At 42.7% G+C, this 18,662-nt stretch overlaps 1 protein-coding gene across 1 annotated transcript; it reads left to right on the top strand.

Annotated features, from left to right (window-relative positions):
• Window positions 1-595: 595 nt before the first annotated feature.
• Window positions 596-17,569, top strand: LOC129369282 (uncharacterized). Its single transcript, XM_055044696.1, has 3 exons — window positions 596-890; window positions 1,088-1,176; window positions 16,881-17,569. The coding sequence occupies exons 1-3, from the start codon at window positions 596-598 to the stop codon at window positions 17,499-17,501; spliced, it is 1,005 nt and encodes a 334-aa protein (XP_054900671.1). The 3' UTR covers window positions 17,502-17,569.
• The last annotated feature ends 1,093 nt before the right edge of the window (window positions 17,570-18,662 follow it).

Raw genomic sequence — 18,662 nt, 5'->3', positions numbered from 1 at the left:
CAGTGATGCAAAATCGCTTCTCGGCCTTCTGGCTGAGACAGCGATCACCTCCTTTGGGTGGTAATAGCGGTAGTCTTTGTGACTTGGCTGTTACCACTGATTTTGAGGTAAATAGAATCTGTCCCAGGTTGAGTTCCACTACTCTAGTGTAAAATACCTCATCCTTTTAGGTCGTTTTTTATTCGTGTTTTTACGGTTTTACTTATTTATTGACTATTTATTTATTTATTTATTAGATTTTAGTAAAGGTTTTAGCGTTTCCTCTCTCACGGTGGTGCCTCCACCATGGCGGCTAGCCATGCCGGCATGCGGAGGCACCACAGCGTCCGCTTTTTATTTAATGACCGAGGAAAGGACACTGGACTGACGAGACTAGATTTTTCCCGAAAACTGATACAACAAACGCTAAAGTTTCGGCCAGATGACCTGAACTGTACCCTGACCCTGCCTTTTCAACAAGGGATACGACATAAGTTTTGTTTCCGCCGCGCTTTTAAAGGATTTTTGGACCCGGTTTGAGAACGGAAAAACCCAGTTTTTGGCATTTGACGTCGAGAAACTGACTGACAACTCCTTGAAAACGGTGATTGTCAGGATGTTCAATGAGACTGTCAGTGCCGAAGACATCTGTATGTGGCTAGGTAGATTTTGCACTGTAAAAGGCCAGGCTATGAAGGTGCGGGATGCGGACGGCATCTGGAATTGCGCTTGGCGGGTCCCCACTAAGCAGTGGGATGACCCCCAGGGCTTCCAGGGCCTGAAACATCTCCCATCCATGATAGTCCTGGGGGAGAACAGAGGCTACATTCATTACCAGGGCCAACCGAAGTTGTGTCGAAAGTGCGGCGAACACGGTCATCTGGCCGAAACTTGCGATAAAGTCTTCTGCGGTAAGTGTAGAGAGGTGGGACACACGTTTGATGAATGTACGAACGGGCGGAAATGTAACTTGTGCGGAGAACAGGACCAAAGTCGTTTGCAAATAAACTAAAAAAAGGTAAAGTTACGGAAATAGAAAATGTAACGGAACAAGTCGGCGTTGCTGGGCCGGAAAATTCAAATTTCCCGCCAAGCCTTCTGATTTGAGGAGGAGAGGAGAAATTGGCGGGAAACGGGGACAGCCAGGCCTCCTTTTTAGAACTTGCTCACCAATCAACCCCGAAGGACCCAAATAAGGTACCGGCTTTAGAAAAAAGACCAAACCCGAGAGTCCGGAGGGGGACCGGAGCTCCGGCCTGCCCCGTACACCCATACGGGGCGGAGGACGAGCTCCGTCCACAGGACAGTCTCTGAGCTAGGCGCTAATTAAGGACACGCCCGTTCGTACTGATAACCGTTTTATTCCTTTAAAATGTCTTACCTGTTTTTAACCATAATACTCATGGCTCTCACCTTCTCAACCATTAATGTTAGAAGTGTGAAGTCGCAAGTTAAAGCGCAGAGTGTTTTATCCTTTTTAAGCTCCGTTCAGTCGGATGTGTTTTTATTACAAGAATGTGCACTCTCGTTTTTAAAGAACTACACCCGGTGGCAGGATTATGGCCACGACCGTCAATATGGAGCGGCTCAAACGAAAACAAAAATGACGGCGTGGCCATTTTAATTAACAACCCACACATCTTGGTGAAGGGCAGCACTGTGGTGAAAGAGGGACGAGCACTTTTAGCAAATCTGACTTTTAACGGACAGGATTTTAACCTCTTAAATATTTATGGTTTTAGTGATAAACATGCCGGGTATGACTTTTTAGAGGAACTGCAGCCCCACATGCTAGGAAGAAAGCCTTTAATAGTTGGGGGGGATTTTAATTGCATTTTAACGAGAAAAGATAGGAAAGGAGACAAGCAGGATTTTAAGTTTGACAAAACATCGCTTTTATTACAAAGAATAGTTAGGGATTTTAAATTGATGGACTGTTTTAGAACTATGCATCCTGGAGAGGAGGGCTTCACCTGGGTCAGTGATGACAGCTCTAAAGCCTCTCGCATCGATTATTTCTTCATCTGGGATTGCGCCCTAACCGATGCTAGATTGTCACCGGTTTTCTTTTCCGATCACCTCCTTCTGTCCTGCACGCTTTCACTCCCTTCAGGTGCGAAGACAGGGAGAGGTCTGTGGAAACTCAACCGCTCCCTGCTGGAGGACCAGGTTCTGGTCGGCCAGTACCGGGAGCGGTACCGCGAGTGGCAGACCCTCCAAGACCTGTACGATACACGAGCACAGTGGTGGGAGATGGTGAAGGGTAGGACCCAGACTTTCTTCCGACTGGCAGGGAAAAACAAAAAGAAGAAAGAACAGAGATGCATGATGGGGCTCCAGAAGAGATTACAAAGGTATTATTTTTTAAATCAACATGGTTTGGATTTTAATAAAGAAATAAGAGAAGTAAAAAAAGAAATGAGCATTTTAGCAGAAATAAAAGTAAGGGAGTCATTTTAAGAAGTAGAGAAAGAGAAATAGAAGAAGGAAAAAAATGTACCAGATACTTTTTTAAGAAAATAATAAATAATCAAAGTTTTATTCCTGAACTGAAATCAAACAATGGCAACATAGTAACAGAGATAGAGGAAAAGAAGAAAGTAATTGAAACATTTTATGGTGAATATATGCAGAAAAAACAGTAAACGAAGACAACATAAGAGAAACTTTGGATTTTATTGAAAAAAGTATCACAGAAAGTAGTTTTTTAGAGCAGGATTTTACCCTTTTAGAGCTTTTAGAATCATTGAAAGGTTTTAAAAGGAAAATCTCCAGGCCCTGATGGACTCCCTTTAGAATTTTATCAGACTTTTTGGGACATTTTAGCACCAGATTTAATTGTTGTTTTTACGGATTTTAGCAAACTAGACACACTCCCCCGTAGTTTTAGAACAGGAATAGTGACGCTTTTACATAAAGATAATAACAAAACGGACTTACAAAAACTGGAGGCCCATCACACTTTTAAAAGTAGATTGTAAGCTTTTTAGCAAGATTTTAGCAGCTAGGATGCGCCGAGTGTTGGGGGATCTAATCCACCCGGATCAAGCCTGCGCCGTGCCAGAGAGGAAGATCATGGACAGCCTGGTACTGATCTGAGACACCATCTGTTTTGCGAGAGACAGAAACATTCGGCTGATAGTCCTAAATTTAGATTTTGAGAAAGCTTTTGATCGGGTCTCGCACCAGTACCTTTTCCAGGTACTGCGAAAAAAGGGATTTCCAGGGAGGTTTGTAGCGTAGGTGGGACTGCTGTATCGAGATATCTCCAGCAGATTCCTAGCTAACGGGTTTCTGACAAAAGCAGTGAAAATGAACTGCGGTGTCCGTCAGGGGTGTCCGTTATCTGCCCTCCTCTACGTGGCCTGCATCGAACCGCTGGCGCAGGTCTTGAGAAGGGACCCACAGATTTTAGGAGTCAAGATACCGGGGAGTGGAGGGCAGGAGGCCAAATGTCTTTTATATATGGATGATTGTAACATTTTATGTACAGATCTTTTATCAGTGGAGAGGCTTTTACAGTTAACAGAGTGGTTCGGGAAAGCGTCGGGTTCAAAACTAAACAAAGAAAAAACGAAAGCGCAATTTTACGGCCCATGGAAAAATAGTGACAAGACAAAAATACAACTGCAGATACAAGACGAACAAAAAATACTAGGAGTATAATTTGACAAAAATGGAGGGGGAGAGACAAACTGGACGGATATAATAAAAAGAGTAAAACAAAGACTGGGGTTTTGGGAAATGAGAAGCTTAACAATAGAAGGAAAGATTTTAATAGTCAAAGATGTGATTTTACCTCTGTTTTTACTAACCAGTTCTGTTTTTATCCCTCCTAGGAGAGTGTTTTTAGCGCTGCAAAGAGCCATTTTTTAATTTTATCTGGAACTCCAAGTGGGAAAGATTGAAAAGAGACATAATGTTTAAACCGAAAGAAAAGGGAGGGAAAGGAGTTCCAGATCTGTTTTTATTTCTAGGCAGCTTTTATACCAGCACCCATTTTAAACAAGCCCTAAACATCTCCACAAATGAAAAGTCAAATGCTATGACAAGGTTTTGGATGGGATCATATTTAAGAAAATTAAAACTTTTAAAAAGTGATTTTAGAACCCCTGTGGCTTTTAACCTCCCACCGTCTTATGCTTTTATACAGAGTTTTTTAGAACATTTTAAGCTGGAAGGAGAGGAGAGCAGGATTTTAACATCGAACACCTCCTTTGGGTGGTAATAGCGGTAGTCTTTGTGACTTGGCTGTTACCACTGATTTAGAGGTAAATAGAATCTGTCCCAGGTTAAGTTGTTTTTCACTACTCTAGTATAAAATACCTCATCCTTTTAGGTCGTTTTTTATTTGTGTTTTTACGGTTTTACTTATTTATTGACCATTTATTTATTTATTTATTAGATTTTAGTAAAGGTTTTAGCGTTTCATCTCTCACGGTGGTGCCTCCACCATGGCGGCTAGCCATGCCGGCATGCGGAGGCACCACAGCGTCCGCTTTTTATTTAACGACCGAGGAAAGGACACCGGACTGACGAGATTGGATTTTTCCAGAAAATTGATTCAGCAAACGCTAAAGTTTCGGCCAGATGACCTGAATTGTATCCTTACCCTGCCTTTCAACAAGGGATACGACCTCAGTTTTGCTTCCGCCGCACTTTTAAAAGATTTTTGGACCCGTTTTGAGAATGCGAAAACCAGTTTTCGGCATTTGACGTCGAGAAACTGACTGACAACTCCCTGAAAACGGTGATTGTCAGGATGTTCAATGAGACTGTCAGTGCCGAAGACATCTGTATGTGGCTGGGTAGATTTTGCACTGTGAAAGGCCAGGCTATGAAGGTGCGGGATGCGGACGGCATCTGGAATTGCGCTTGGAGGGTCCCCATTAAGCAGTGGGATGACCCCCAGGGCTTCCAGGGCCTGAAACATCTCCCATCCATGATAGTCCTGGGGGAGAACAGAGGCTACATTCATTACCAGGGCCAACCGAAGTTGTGTCGAAAGTGCGGCAAACACGGTCATCTGGCCGAAACTTGCGATAAAGTCTTCTGCGGTAAGTGTAGAGAGGTGGGACACACTTTTGAGGAATGTACGAACGGGCGGAAATGTAACTTGTGCGGAGAACAGGACCATTTGTTCAGATACTGTCCAAAGTCGTTTGCAAATAAACTAAAAAAAGGTAAAGTAACGGAAACAGGAAATGTAACGGAACAAGTCGGCGTTGCTGGGCCAGAAAATTCAAATTTCCCGCCAAGCCCTCTGATTGGAGGAGGAGAGGAGAAATTGGCGGGAAGTGGGGAGGGGAAGGAAGCCCCCACCCCCCAACTCGAAACATCCAGCGAGGGGTGGGGGAGATGCAGACCGAAGGCGGAGCTAGCTCGGACTCTGAGGAGTCCCAGAGGGACAGCAGCGATGATGCCCCCCTCCCCGACGCCCAGCTGGCCAAGAGGCCGGCATTGGAGTCCCCGCCTGACGTCACCAACACGGCGGAGAAGAGGGGGAGAATGGAGGAACTCTTCAGTTCACTTGGGGAGGAATCCATGTTCTCCCCCTCTGACTCATTCAGCCAGGCCTCCTTTTTAGAACTTGCTCACCAATCAACCCCGAAGGACCCAAATGAGGCTTTAGAAAAACAACCAAAACCAAGAGTCCGAACGGGGATCGGAGCTCCGGCCTGCCCCATTCACCCATGCGGGGCGGAGGACTAGCTCCGTTCACAGGACAGTGTCTGAACCCGGCGTTAAAGACCTGCCTGTTTGTACCGTTTTAACTGTTTTATTCCTTTATAATGTCTTACCTGTTTTTAACCATAATACTCATTGTATTGACTATTTGTCCCGAACTTAATTCCAAAAATCAAAAAAATTCAAATCTCAAAAAATGACCAAAGAAAAATAAAATACATTCAAACAGCCAATACTGTGCATCGTGGGTTTTGGTTTACACAGTCCAAACAAAAGGTCAAACAGTCAAAATGCAATTCTTTGTTTGCTTTTTTCGGCCTTTAACCAAGAACAAGTTACAGGCTTTGGACAACCTGCCCTAACTCCTGCATCTTTTCTGATTGATAAACTTGACTGATGACGAACAAACAGACAGACTGACCGACCGGTAAAAAACCATATGACCACCCACGTGACCAAGACTCATCTAAACGATACATATTTATACTGTGAAACACACCCACTTCCCAAACTGAAATCAATTAACTAATTAAGTGAATTACTAACCAAAAGCTTATTTAGAAAACAAAATAAATATTCTAATTATAAATCAACTAAAAAACAAACAAAATAAATTGAATAATCTACATTCTAAACTTTAAAAATGATGGAGAAATAGCTCCTACACTCCAGCCCCTAATTGTGCATTAAATCACAATTACATCTCTAACTAAAGGAGCTATTCTAACAACCTCAATAATGTCCTATATTAATGCAAAGACATAAATTATTCTTTGTCCTTCATCTTCATCATGACAAACCTGCAAGAGAAGAAAGAAAGAATAGAATAGAGTAGGAAGAATAAGAATGTCTTTAGTCTGCAGATGCCTCCAGGAGCAGACAGAGCTTTGTCACTGGCCTCTCCAACACACTGCTTTTGGTCTGCATTTGCACTGAACGAACCAGTCCTCCTCCATCAGCTTTGACTGCCAGGACTCTCCCCATCTGCCAACATCCTCTGGGTGCAGTAGCATCTGCGATCAGGACAATGTCTCCTGGAGAGATGTTTCTTTTCCGTCTCATCCATTTTTAACTTTCATGCAGTAAGGGCAGATACTCAGAGATCCATCTTTTCCAAAAGAGTTCAGCCATATACTGGACTTGCTTCCATCTGCGTTTGAGATACAGGTCTTGTTTCTGAAACAGTCCAGGTGGCAGAACAGGTTTGCTCTATAACATCAGGATGTGATTTGGTGTGAGGGCTTCTAAATCATTTGGATCATCAGAGACCAAAGTGATGGGTCTGTCATTCAAAATGGCTTCAGCCTCACAGAAAACAGTTTGCAGAGTTTCATCATCCAAAACCTGCTGTTTTAGAACTGAGGTGAGTTCACTCCTGACTGAACGAATCAAACGTTCCCAGATGCCACCATGATGTGAAGCTGCAGGTATATTGAAATGCCAATTTATGCCATCTTGAACCAGTCTTTTGAATTTTACTGATTTAATGCAGCCAGACCTTCTTTTAGCGCTCTATTGGCTCCCTCAAAATTTGTGCCATTATCTGATCTGATGGAAGAGACTGGACCACGCCTGCAGATGAATCTTCTAATTGCATTAATGCAAGAATCAGTGTCAAGGGTATGAGCCACTTCCAAATGGACGGCACGACTAGTTGGACAAGTAAATAAAACTTCATAGCGTTTGAGAAGACTTCTGCCTCTCTTAACATCAATGGGGCCAAAATAATCAACTCCAACATCTGAAAATGGAAGTTTGCCTGGTTTTACCCTTTCCTGGGGCAAGTCGGCCATTTTTTGTTCTAGAAGCTTTCCTCTAATTCTTCTGCAGGTGACGCAGTCAGACAGGATCTTTCTGGCAGCAGAGTTTGCACTGATTATCCAGTATTTCCGATGCAGCCTGGACAACATGCAGCTCCTTCCTGCATGACCAAGCAGATGGTGAATGTAACGCAGAATTAATGTTGCCACATGCATGTTTTTACACAGGATGACCGGATGCTTAATTTCAAATGGCATAGCAGCTCTTTTAAGACGTCCGCCCACTCTGAGGACTCCATCATCGATCACTGGATCCAGTCTGTACAGCTGGCTGTCTTTAGAGACGGTCTTGTTGGCTCTGAGTGCGCTGATCTCTGGCTCAAACCTGTGATGTTCAAAGAGAATAATGAAATGCTCTGCTGCAGTCAAATCTTCAGATGTTAAACATGGTATTTTTCACATAGTTTTAAACTGCTGCATCCTTTGCAACACCTTTTGCTCTTTAATGTTTGCATCTTCTGCAGACTCATGCATCATGGCAGAAAACTCTTTTCTTTTCCGAGACAGTTGAAGGAGTTCTTTAAGCTTTAAAACCCAGGCTACAGATATTTTTAGCTTCATCCAGGATGAGAAGTAGGAGATGAAAAAACTGGTAGGGTTTTAGCCTCCTCAACAACAGCATTAACAGTCACATCCTTTTTTATTTCAGAATCAGCAACAGGAAGTGAGTCATACATTACCCCCAACTTAGGCCATTTGTTTTCAGACTCGTACAGAAACTCGGGACCATCAATCCACTTGCTGTGCTCCAAGAAGTCCTCTGCTCTCATCCCTCTTGATGCTTCATCCGCTGGATTGTCTTTGGAACTCACATATCTCCATTGGTTAGCTAATGTAGCTTCTCTGATGATTGACACTCTGTTTGCAACAGAGGTATGAAACCTCTTTGCATCATTACAAATGTATTTTAGGACAGTGGTGCTGTCAGTCCAAAAAACAGATGCCTCCAGAATTACATCTTCAGATAGATGTAATTCTCTATGAAGCAGTTGGTCCATTCGAACAGCAAGGACAGCTGCAGTGAGCTCCAGTCGAGGGATGGTTGTCTGCTTGAGGGGAGCGACTCTGGCCTTTCCTATGAGGAATGCCAGATGCACATGATGCCCACTTTGAAATCTTACATACGACACTGTACCATACCCCACTTGGCTGGCATCAGAGAAATGGTGGAGTTGTGCTGTAACAGGGCAAAAATGTTTAGGTTTAATGCAGCGACTCACTTCAAACTTTGAGATCATCTTCAGGTCATCCAGCCAGTCAGTCCATTGTTTGGAAAAATGATGGTGAACTGCATCATCCCAGCCCAGGTTTCTCCTGCAGAGCTCTTGTAAAAGCAATTTAGCAGTGATAATGAAGGGAGCAAGAAACCCCAAGGGATCGTACAGTGAACTCACCACTGACAGTATTCCTCTTCTTGTGTGGGATCGCTCTGGAAGGGAAGCTTTAAATTTAAAGAAGTCACTTTGAGTGCACCACTGCAATCCAAGTGCCCGTTCTATTGGAAGCTCCAAATCCATTTCTAACATTTCCTTTGCTTTGGTGTGGTCTGAAACCATTTGCAGAACTGCAGGACTATTACTGAGCCACTTTGAGAGCTTAAATCCTCCTTTATTGCAAAGAGATGTCAAATCTTGAATAAACTTTATTGCTTCCTCTTCTGTAGCCAAAGATTTTAAGCAATCATCCACATAAAAAATTATGCTTGATTGTACTGACCACTTCAGCTGGAAACTGCTGGGCATTGTCTTCTGCTGTTCTTCTTAATGCATAATTTGCACAGCTTGGGGAGGACACTGCTCCAAACAGATGTACCGTCATCCGATATTCTTGTGGAACTTGCGACGTGTCGCCATTGGGCCACCAGAGGAAGCGAAGACAGTCTCTGTGTTTCTCTGGAACATGAACCTGGTGGAACATGGCTTGAATATCTGCCATAACTGCTATTGGCTCTTGTCTGAAACGCAGAAGAACTCCCACAACTGAGTTAGTCAGACCAGGTCTTTGTAGCAGCTGGCAGTTCAGTGAGGTTCCCTTGAATGTTGCAGTACAGTCAAAAAGTACTCTTAATTTGCCCTTTCGGGGATGATGAACACCATGGTGGGGTATGTACCACACCTTTCCCTCATTGCCCATTAATTGATCATCAGGTACAATTTCAGCATATCCATTACATAGCATGTCATTCATAAATGCAATGTAATCTTTCTTGAAAGTGCTCTTCATGTTAAACTTTCTTTTCAGGCTCAGAAGACATTGTTCTGCAATACAACAATTAATAGGCAAGATGAAACTCTCAGATTTAAAAGGCAAATCAACACAATAGTGTCCATTTTTTAATTGTGCTGAATTATTCATGATATTCATGAATTTGACATCTTCTCTAGACATTTCAATCTGTTCTTGGGATGTTTTTTCATTGAAATCATGATTATATTGTTCAATCAACATTGTTTCCAAATGTTTAACAGATATCCTGTTTACAGTGAAAGCATGATAGCCTGTTTTGTTCCTTTCACTCCGGAGTGGACCATTGATGACCCATCCAACTCGGGTCCAAACTGCATATGGGCCTTCCTCCTGATTGCTGATCAGCTTCCACGGCTCCATTACTTTAGGTGCGTCTGTGCCAATGAGCAAATCTACATCAGCATCTACATCAGCATCTATGACCTGCAAGGCCATACCTGTCTAGCAGGTATGGCCACTTGTCAATGTCCTCCTGTTGTGGAACGTTTTGCTTTGAAACAGGCATTAGTTTCTGTTTCATGACATCTGGAAGGTTAATGAAATCATCTTTATCAAGTTCACTTTATCTTTATGTTTGTACTCACAATGTCTTGATGTCCCATTGTTTGCAGCTGGATGCTTGTTCTTTTACCTTTCAGTTGCAGCTTCCGGGCCAAACTTTCAGTGCAGAATGTTCCTGTGCTTCCTGGGTCCAAAAATGCATACGTCTGCACAGTGATGTTGATTTTTGGACTCCTGACTTGAACTGCAACGATAGAAGGGTTTGAGTTATCTTCATCACAGACCCTGATATGACCACAGGTCTGAGTCATTGTAGAGGTGGTACTTGGAGGATTCTGTAGATGTCTGGAGAAAACCTCGGTACTCTCCTTGTCAATGTGCAGGACACTCGGATGCTGCTGGTGACAAACAGAACAGACCAAGCGACCTCTGCATTCTCTGCTTATGTGACCCACTTTTAAGCAGCCAAAACACATTCCCTTTTCCTTAATGAAGTTCACTTTATCTTTATGCAACTTGTCTTTAAACTTAAAGCATTTGTCAACTGTATGATTACTTAGGAGACAATACAAACAGCTACCCTTTAAGGACTTGTTCTTATTTTCAGATGGATCTTCATTTTTCACTGCAAGAACATTTGTAGCAAAACTATTTCCCCTTTTCTTCTGTTTGGTAAAGCTACTATGGGTGTTTTTGGAGTTGAGCTGTTGAAGATCTATAATGTTATCAAACAGTGGATCAGATACAACTTTAACTTGTTTTTCAATAAAAACAACCAGATCAATGAACAATGGCCTCTGACCCCTGTGTTCCTGCAGGTCACAGGCTACATTTCTCCAGCTCTCTCTCATTTTATAGGGAAGCTTTAGGATTATGTTCCTCATATTTGATGGTAAGTCCAGTTCTTTCAAATAAGTAACATATTCTGTTAAATTTGAGCATCCCTTAAGAAACAGAGAAAATGCTTGCAGTGATTTAATGTCCTCATTTTTAATAGCTGGCCAGTTGTTAATTTTGTCCATATCAGCCTGTGCAATTTTATATTCGTTTCCAAAATGTTCAGAAAGAAGACTTTTAGCTCTAAGATAGCCCAGATCTGATGGTAAATGCTGGCAACTATGCACAAGGTCTCTAGGCTGCCCCCTAGTGTATTGTTCTAAAAAGTGCAAACAGTCACTCAAATTAGACGTTTTGGCCTCAACGCTGTTTTCAAACGCTCTTATAAATAATTTATATTGAAGAGGATCGCCATCGAAAACAGGGATGTTTCTTGGTGGCAAGACAGAGTTTTGGTTTTGCTGAACCAACATGGCAGTGATGTCATTTTGCCGCTGCATGATGTCAATAATACTGACTTGTTGATCTAGTTGCTGAACATCACAGACACTTTGTGGCTTATCAACACTTTGGATTGGTGGTTTTGTTTCAGCCTAACAACTGGTTGCTCAGCGATGGCAGAAGACATTTTAAGATCGTTCATTATTCTCTCTGGAACGAATGCTTTGGCACAAGGATCAAGCGCCGAATTGGAATTGCGTTTTTCAATATATGTTTTCATGCCATCAGAACATTTTGAGCCACACTGAATTTATTTCCAACACACGAAGTTTCGCGTTAGCAGCCGCTAACTCAGTCTTAAGTTCTAGTTGCTCTTTTCTTGTTTTAGCTTTTCCTCCAGCGCTTCCAGCTGATGTTTCTTTTTGAGTCCAGCAGCGCCGTGCTCTCGGCCTCCGCCTTAATGCGAGCCGAAGATGTAGAGGAGACACGGGACACCTGAGAGCCGGACTTGGACTTTACAAAGCGCACATTGGAAGTGCTGTCTTCAGGATTAATTGCGTTATCAACATCATTCTTGTCTTGATCATCTGCACTTGATTGCACAAAGGGCGCATCCCGTTCACACAACCAGCCCCTGACAAGCTCAGTAAACTCGTGATAAGAACTCGTTTCATTCTGAAAATGTTTGTTTTGTTTCTTGAGTTCATCAGAGGGGAGTGGCAAGTTAAGTTTTTATGAGACGCCTCTGCTTCCTGAGAACACTGAATAAATGTAGCAAGAAGAGAATTCACTGAGTCAGCTTTGTCATTTGACTCCATCAAAACATTTAAATCGTCCATTATTCGTCTTGCTTGTTTCAATTTAGCATTTCTTTTATCTTGGCACGTTTTTATTTAAGACATAAAGCCTTTCTCAGTCAGTTTAATACTTCGTTTGGATGAAATCTCCAAATCACTCTTAATTGTGCTTTCAACACATCAGACATTTTAGGAAAACACTAAACTCCTTGTCGTTTTGTCTGTAACTTTCCTTTCTTTTTAAAGCCACTGGCTGTGCGTAAAGGTGCAGCGCATTAACTCAGTCTTTCATTCATCATGTTGACGAACTTGTACGGTAACGATGATCGCTATCATCAAACTCCTGTCGTTTGGCCGTTTTCCTTTACAGCATTAGCAATCATTGTACATACCGCTGTCACTGAAGAAAGACATGAGCGTTTAGAGCTTGGAGGTGAAGCACCTTCATGGCTTGTGGGCGTGGCCGCTTCCTCCTGCTTTCGGCGTCCAGAGAACAAAGGAAGTAGTTCCTCCAAACTTTATGGAGTCATCCACCCATCCGCAGACTTGAGAGCGTTGATTAAACTCCAGGATCCGGTTTCTTACTTGAGGTCGTATCAAAGCCAAGGTCAGGTTTTTTACTTGAAATGTATTGACTATTTGTCCCGAACTTAATTCCAAAAATTGAAAAAATTCAAATCTCAAAAAATGACCAAAGAAAAATAAAATAAATTCAAACAGCCAATACTGTGCATCGTGGGTTTTGGTTTACACAGTCCAAACAAAAGGTCAAACAGTCAAAATGCAATTCTTTGTTTGCTTTATTCGGCCTTTAACCAAGAACAAGTTACAGGCTGTGGACAACCTGCCCTAACTCCTGCATCTTTTCTGATTGATAAACTTGACTGATGACGAACAAACAGACAGACTGACCGACCGGTAAAAAACCATATGACCACCCACGTGACCAAGACTCATCTAAACGCTACATATTTATACTGTGAAACACACCCACTTCCCAAACTGAAATCAATTAACTAATTAAGTGAATTACTAACCAAAAACTTATTTAGAAAACAAAATAAACATTCTAATTATAAATTAACTAAAAAACAAACAAAATAAATTGAATAATCTACGTTCTAAACTTTAACTAAAAATAATGGAGAAATAGCTTCTACACTCATGGCTCTCACCTTCTCAACTATAATTGTTAGAAGTGTGAAGTCGCGAGTTAGAGCACAGAGTGTTTTATCCTTTTTAATCTCCGTACAGTCAGATGTGTTTTTATTACAGGAATGTGCACTCCCGTTTTTAAAACATTACACCCGGTGGCAGGATTTATGGCCACGACCGTCCATCTGGAGCGGCTCTAATAAAAATAAAAATGACGGTGTGGCCATTTTAATTAACAACCCGCACATCTTGGTGAAGGGCAGCACTGTGGTGAGAGCAGTGGCGGAGCCAGAGGGGTGGCCGGGGTGGCACTTGCCACCCCCAACAGAGCCCTTGCCAACCCTACTGCCACCCCACTGGAAATGGTAATTTTAAAATACTTATGAGATCGGCAAAGATTTGCCAGGAAATTTCCGACTGTCCCTGAAGGCAGCCCGACGCTGTTCATTGAGATGCATCCCTGCTCCAACACACCTGAATCAAATGAATGGCTCATTACCAGACCTGTTCAGAGCTGCTCTCGGTCTGCTGGAGTAAGGCTGCATCTAAATGTTGCAGGACGGTAGCTCTCGAGGATTGGACTTGAGCACTCCTAGAGTTACACCGTCGAGGAGTTTTGCAGGTATTTACATTTTACCGCTCAGCAGTAACCACTTTTTCCTTCCTAATGAGAGGCGGCACTTGTCATACATTTTTAAAAAGAAAAAAAAATGGTTGTGCACCGCTGTGTAGTGCCTCGTTTATTATATTAGCCATGCTAGTGCTGATAGATCGTGTTTCAGACATGTTGAAGAACATTTTCAACATGGGCCTTCCTCCTAACATATGTTTTAGTGCACATGCTGCCCTGTAATGTTTTATATCTCCCAGCTCTTGCTTGAAATGTGTGGTAAGAATATGTGAAAAAAAGTTTTATACTGACTGAAATGTAAGTAGGCTATGTCATATGAAAGCTTTGAATTATAACCTAACTAGTTATATTAATTTTGAATGAAAGGAAACAAATATTTTTTCCTTTCGTTCCATGTAACGGTACATTTGTATATGGACCCCTCTGATAAAGCCTTGCTCACCTTTTGGCCACCCCTTGAAAAAAAGTCTAGCTCCGCCACTGGGTGAGATGGACGAGCACTTTTAGCAAATCTGACTTTTAACGGACAGGATTTTAACCTCTTAAATATTTATGGTTTTAGTGATAAACATGACAGGTATGACTTTTTAGAGGAACTGCAGCCCCACATGCTAGGAAGAAAGCCTTTAATAGTTGGGGGGGATTTTAATTGTATTTTAACGAGAAAAGATAGGAAAAGAGACAAGCAGGATTTTAAGTTTGACAAAACATCGCTTTTATTACAAAGAATAGTTAGGGATTTTAAATTGACGGACTCTTTTAGAACCATGCATCCTGGAGAGGAGGGCTTCACGACCAGGAGAGGTCTGTGGAAACTCAACCGTTCCCTGCTGGAAGACCAGGTTCTGGTCGGCCAGACTTTCTTTCGACTGGCTGGGAAAAACAAAAAGAAGAAAGAACAGAGATGCATCATGGGGCTGCAGAAGAGATTACAAAGGTATTTTAAACCAACAAGGTTCGAATTTTAATAAAGAAATAAGAGAAGTAAAATAAGAAATAAGCATTTTAGCAGAAATAAAGAGTAAGGGAGTCATTTTAAGAAGCGGAGAAAGAGAAATAGAAGGAGAAAAATGCACCAGATACTTTTTAAAGAGAATTATAAACAATCCAAGTTTCATTCCTGAATCAAAATCAGACAATGGAAACATCGCATCAGATATAGAAGAAAAGAAAAAAGTGATTGAAAAATTTTATGGTGAATATACGCAGAAAAAACAGTAAACGAAGACAACATAAAAGAAACTTTGGATTTTATTGAAAAAAAGTATCACAGAAAGTAGTTTTTTAGAGCAGGATTTTACCCTTTTAGAGCTTTTAGAATCATTGAAAGGTTTTAAAAGAGGAAAATCTCCAGGCTCTGATGGACTCCCTTTAGAATTTTATCTGACTTTTTGGGACATTTTAGCACCAGATTTAATTGTTGTTTTTACGGATTTTAGCAAACTAGACACACTCCCCGGTAGTTTTAGAACAGGAATAGTGACACTTTTACATAAAGATAAAGACAAAACGGACTTAAAAAACTGGAGGCCCATCACACTTTTAAACGTAGATTGCAAGCTTTTTAGCAAGGTTTTAGCAGCTAGAATGTGCAGAGTGTTGGGGGATTTAATCCACCCGGATCAAGCCTGCGCCGTGCCGGGGAGGAAGATCACGGACACCATCTGTTTTGCGAGAGACAGAAACATTCGGCTGATAGTCCTAAATTTAGATTTTGAGAAAGCTTTTGATCGGGTCTCGCACCAGTACCTCTTCCAGTAAAAAAATGGGTTTTCCAGGGAGGTTTGTAGCGTGGGTGGGACTGCTGTATCAAGATATCTCCAGCAGATTTCTGGTTAACGGGTTTTTGACAAAAGCAGTGGAAGTGAACTGCGGTGTCCGTCAGGGGTGTCCGTTATCTGCCCTCCTTTACGTGGCCTGCATCGAACCGCTGGCGCAGGTCTTGAGAAGGGACCCACAGATTTTAGGAGTCAAGATACCGGGGAGTGGAGGGCAGGAAGCCAAATGTCTTTTATATATGGATGATTTTAACATTTTATGCGCAGATCTTTTATCAGTGGAGAGGGTTTTACAGCTAACAGAGTGGTTCGGGAAATCATCAGGTTCAAAACTAAACAAAGAAAAAACAATCGTAATTTTATGGCCCATGGAAGAACAGTGAAAAGACAGGATTGCAGTTTGAAGCAGTACAGGAAGAGTTAAAAATACTAGGTGTGAAATTTGATAAGAATGGAGGAGGAGAGATAAACTGGATAGAGAAAGTCAGGAAAGTAAATCAAAGATTAGGATTTTGGGGACTAAGAGCGCTGACGCTCGAAGGCAAGATTTTAATCATCAAAGCTGTGATTTTACCCGTTTTTACTAACCAGTTCTGTTTTTATCCCTCCTAGGAGAATGTTTTTAGAACTGCAACGAGCCATTTTTTATTTTATCTGGAACTCCAGGTGGGAAAGACTGAGAAGGGAAATCATGAAGAGACCAAAGGAGAAAGGAGGGAAAGGAGTTCCAGATCTATATTTGTTTTAAGGCAGTTTTTACACCAGCACTCACCTCAAATAAGCACTAAACATTTCCACAAATCAAAAGTCAAATTCAATGAGTAGATTCTGGATGGGCACCTATTTAAGAAAGTTGAACGTGATTAAAACTGATTTTAAAATCCCTGTGGCTTTTAATCTCCCACCGGCTTATGCTTTTATACAGAAATTTTTAGAACATTTTAAGCTGGAAGGAGAGGACAACAGGATTTTAACTAATCATCGATTTATTATCTCCGTTGTTCAGGACCAGGAACCAGTGACTCCAGTGCGCGGGCTCCTGTGTGGGGACGCCACCACAGTATGGCGCAACGTGAGTCACCCTGTCGTCTCAAACAGACTTCAGGACATGTCATGGATGGCGGCTCATGGGATCCTCCCAGTCAGAGCCGTCATGCACTCCCGCGGCATGTCTGCAACGTCCATCTGCACCCGACCCGGTTGTGGCGCGCCGGAGTCGGTGAGGCACCTGCTGTGGGAGTGCAGCGCTGCTGATGACCTGTGGGCAACGGCCGGCTCCTCGCAATTCTCACACTTGCCAGCAGGGGAGGTCCTCAATGCACAGCTCGTGCTGTACGGGGTGAGCCACCAGAAAATAACAAGAAAAGACTTTGCAGAGATGTGGCTCACCCTTGCCACCATCAAAGACGCCATTTGGACCTTCAGAAACCTGCTGGTGAGCAGGCGCAGGCAGATACACCCGGTGGCTGTGATCCGAATGGCAGCAGCGAAAAGAAAAACATCAGGAGCTGCAGGTGGCGAGCCAAGGACACAGCCACCAAGAAGAATCGCCTGCGCCTCTGTGGATGGAGGAGCCGGAGCTTCACAGACGGAGGTCCCGGCAGCGGCGGCCTGGCTCTCCGGGTGAGGCAGGAGGGAAGGAGCATCAGGGGGGGACCCCCGCTGAGCGCCATCACTGTTTGGGAGGACAGGATGACTCCGGACTTGATAGGGAGTCACCCCGGTCCTGCACAACTTTTAACTGTGATGGTTTTATCCTGCTTTTAGCTTAATTTAACTGAAGAAACTGTATTTTAAAGAAAAATGAAAAATTCTCTATATAACTGCATAAATGCCATGTTTTTAAAAATGTCCTAAGTAACAATAAACTTTTTTCGAAAAAAAAAAAAATCTGTTATCAGTTTAATATCTGATACGTCCCCTACCCGGGGACCATAAATTGATTTTTGGAACAGGGAGATGGAATAGTCCCAAGAAGCTCACTGAAAACCTGTGATGCCTAGAATGAGATGTTATTCCTGTGACCTGCTTTTTGAATAACTTGGCTGCCTTATTCAATTGGACCACTGCCTTCTTTTTTTTATAGTTTACATGTACGTAGCTTGGCATGGCTGCACCGTCCCCGTGTTCCTGTTCCTTGTGATGCTCTGCTTTTCCCTGAAGTTTCTAATTTCCAAAGTTCCGGAGGATCCAGTGGAGCATCATACCTGATGTGTCTCAGCCATTGGATCCTCCAAAAGAAGACCCGTCTATGTCTCAGAAGTTCCATTTATTTCTCGAGGTTGCTCAGAAAGCTCAGAACCTTGCTGACATCCTTGAGAAAGTAAAAAAATCTGTCCATGTGGGTCCAGCCAGAGTCATCTATGAAGGTCTACGTTACACTGTGGGCGGCCTTTTTATGCTCATGCCTGTTACCGTATCAGATGCTGGGCTTCATCCTAGCATCTGCCGGTTTCAAGATCTTCATTGTGGACTTCCTCTTTAACATTTACCTCAAACTACGACAGCCTCTACATCATTTGGACCAGTTTACCCACCAACCCGCAGCTGTCGAAGGAGCACAACAACCACACACACCCCACTCTGAGCAGTCGGCGCCACAGCAAGAGCCCAAACGAGTACTTTTAGTATTCCTTCTCTTGGTGCCACCAGAGAAGGTGGCAGCCGATTCTCTTTCAGAAAAGAGACCTTTCTCATGAAATTTTCAACCTTCCGGAGCGCGAGCGACCTCTGCAGGAATGCTGCTGTCTGATCAACAGAGAGAGAAGGGCACCGAAAGAGTACATCA

This window comes from Poeciliopsis prolifica, unplaced genomic scaffold (genome assembly GCF_027474105.1).
Source record: "Poeciliopsis prolifica strain line A6 unplaced genomic scaffold, Auburn_PproV2 SCAFFOLD020, whole genome shotgun sequence".
Taxonomy (NCBI): domain Eukaryota; kingdom Metazoa; phylum Chordata; class Actinopteri; order Cyprinodontiformes; family Poeciliidae; genus Poeciliopsis; species Poeciliopsis prolifica.
Note: the sequence above shows the minus strand (reverse complement) of the source record. Positions and strands in the feature narration are given on the sequence as shown.

Excerpts from the sequence above, each read along its gene's own strand:
- LOC129369282 (XM_055044696.1), top strand. The coding sequence starts at position 596 with ATGTTCAATGAGACTGTCAGTGCCGAAGACATCTGTATGTGGCTAGGT. Across the intron at positions 891-1,087 it reads TTGCGATAAAGTCTTCTGCG|GAGGAGAGGAGAAATTGGCG; the intron begins GTAAGTGTAGAG and ends TTCTGATTTGAG. Across the intron at positions 1,177-16,880 it reads CCCCGAAGGACCCAAATAAG|GACCAGGAACCAGTGACTCC; the intron begins GTACCGGCTTTA and ends TCCGTTGTTCAG.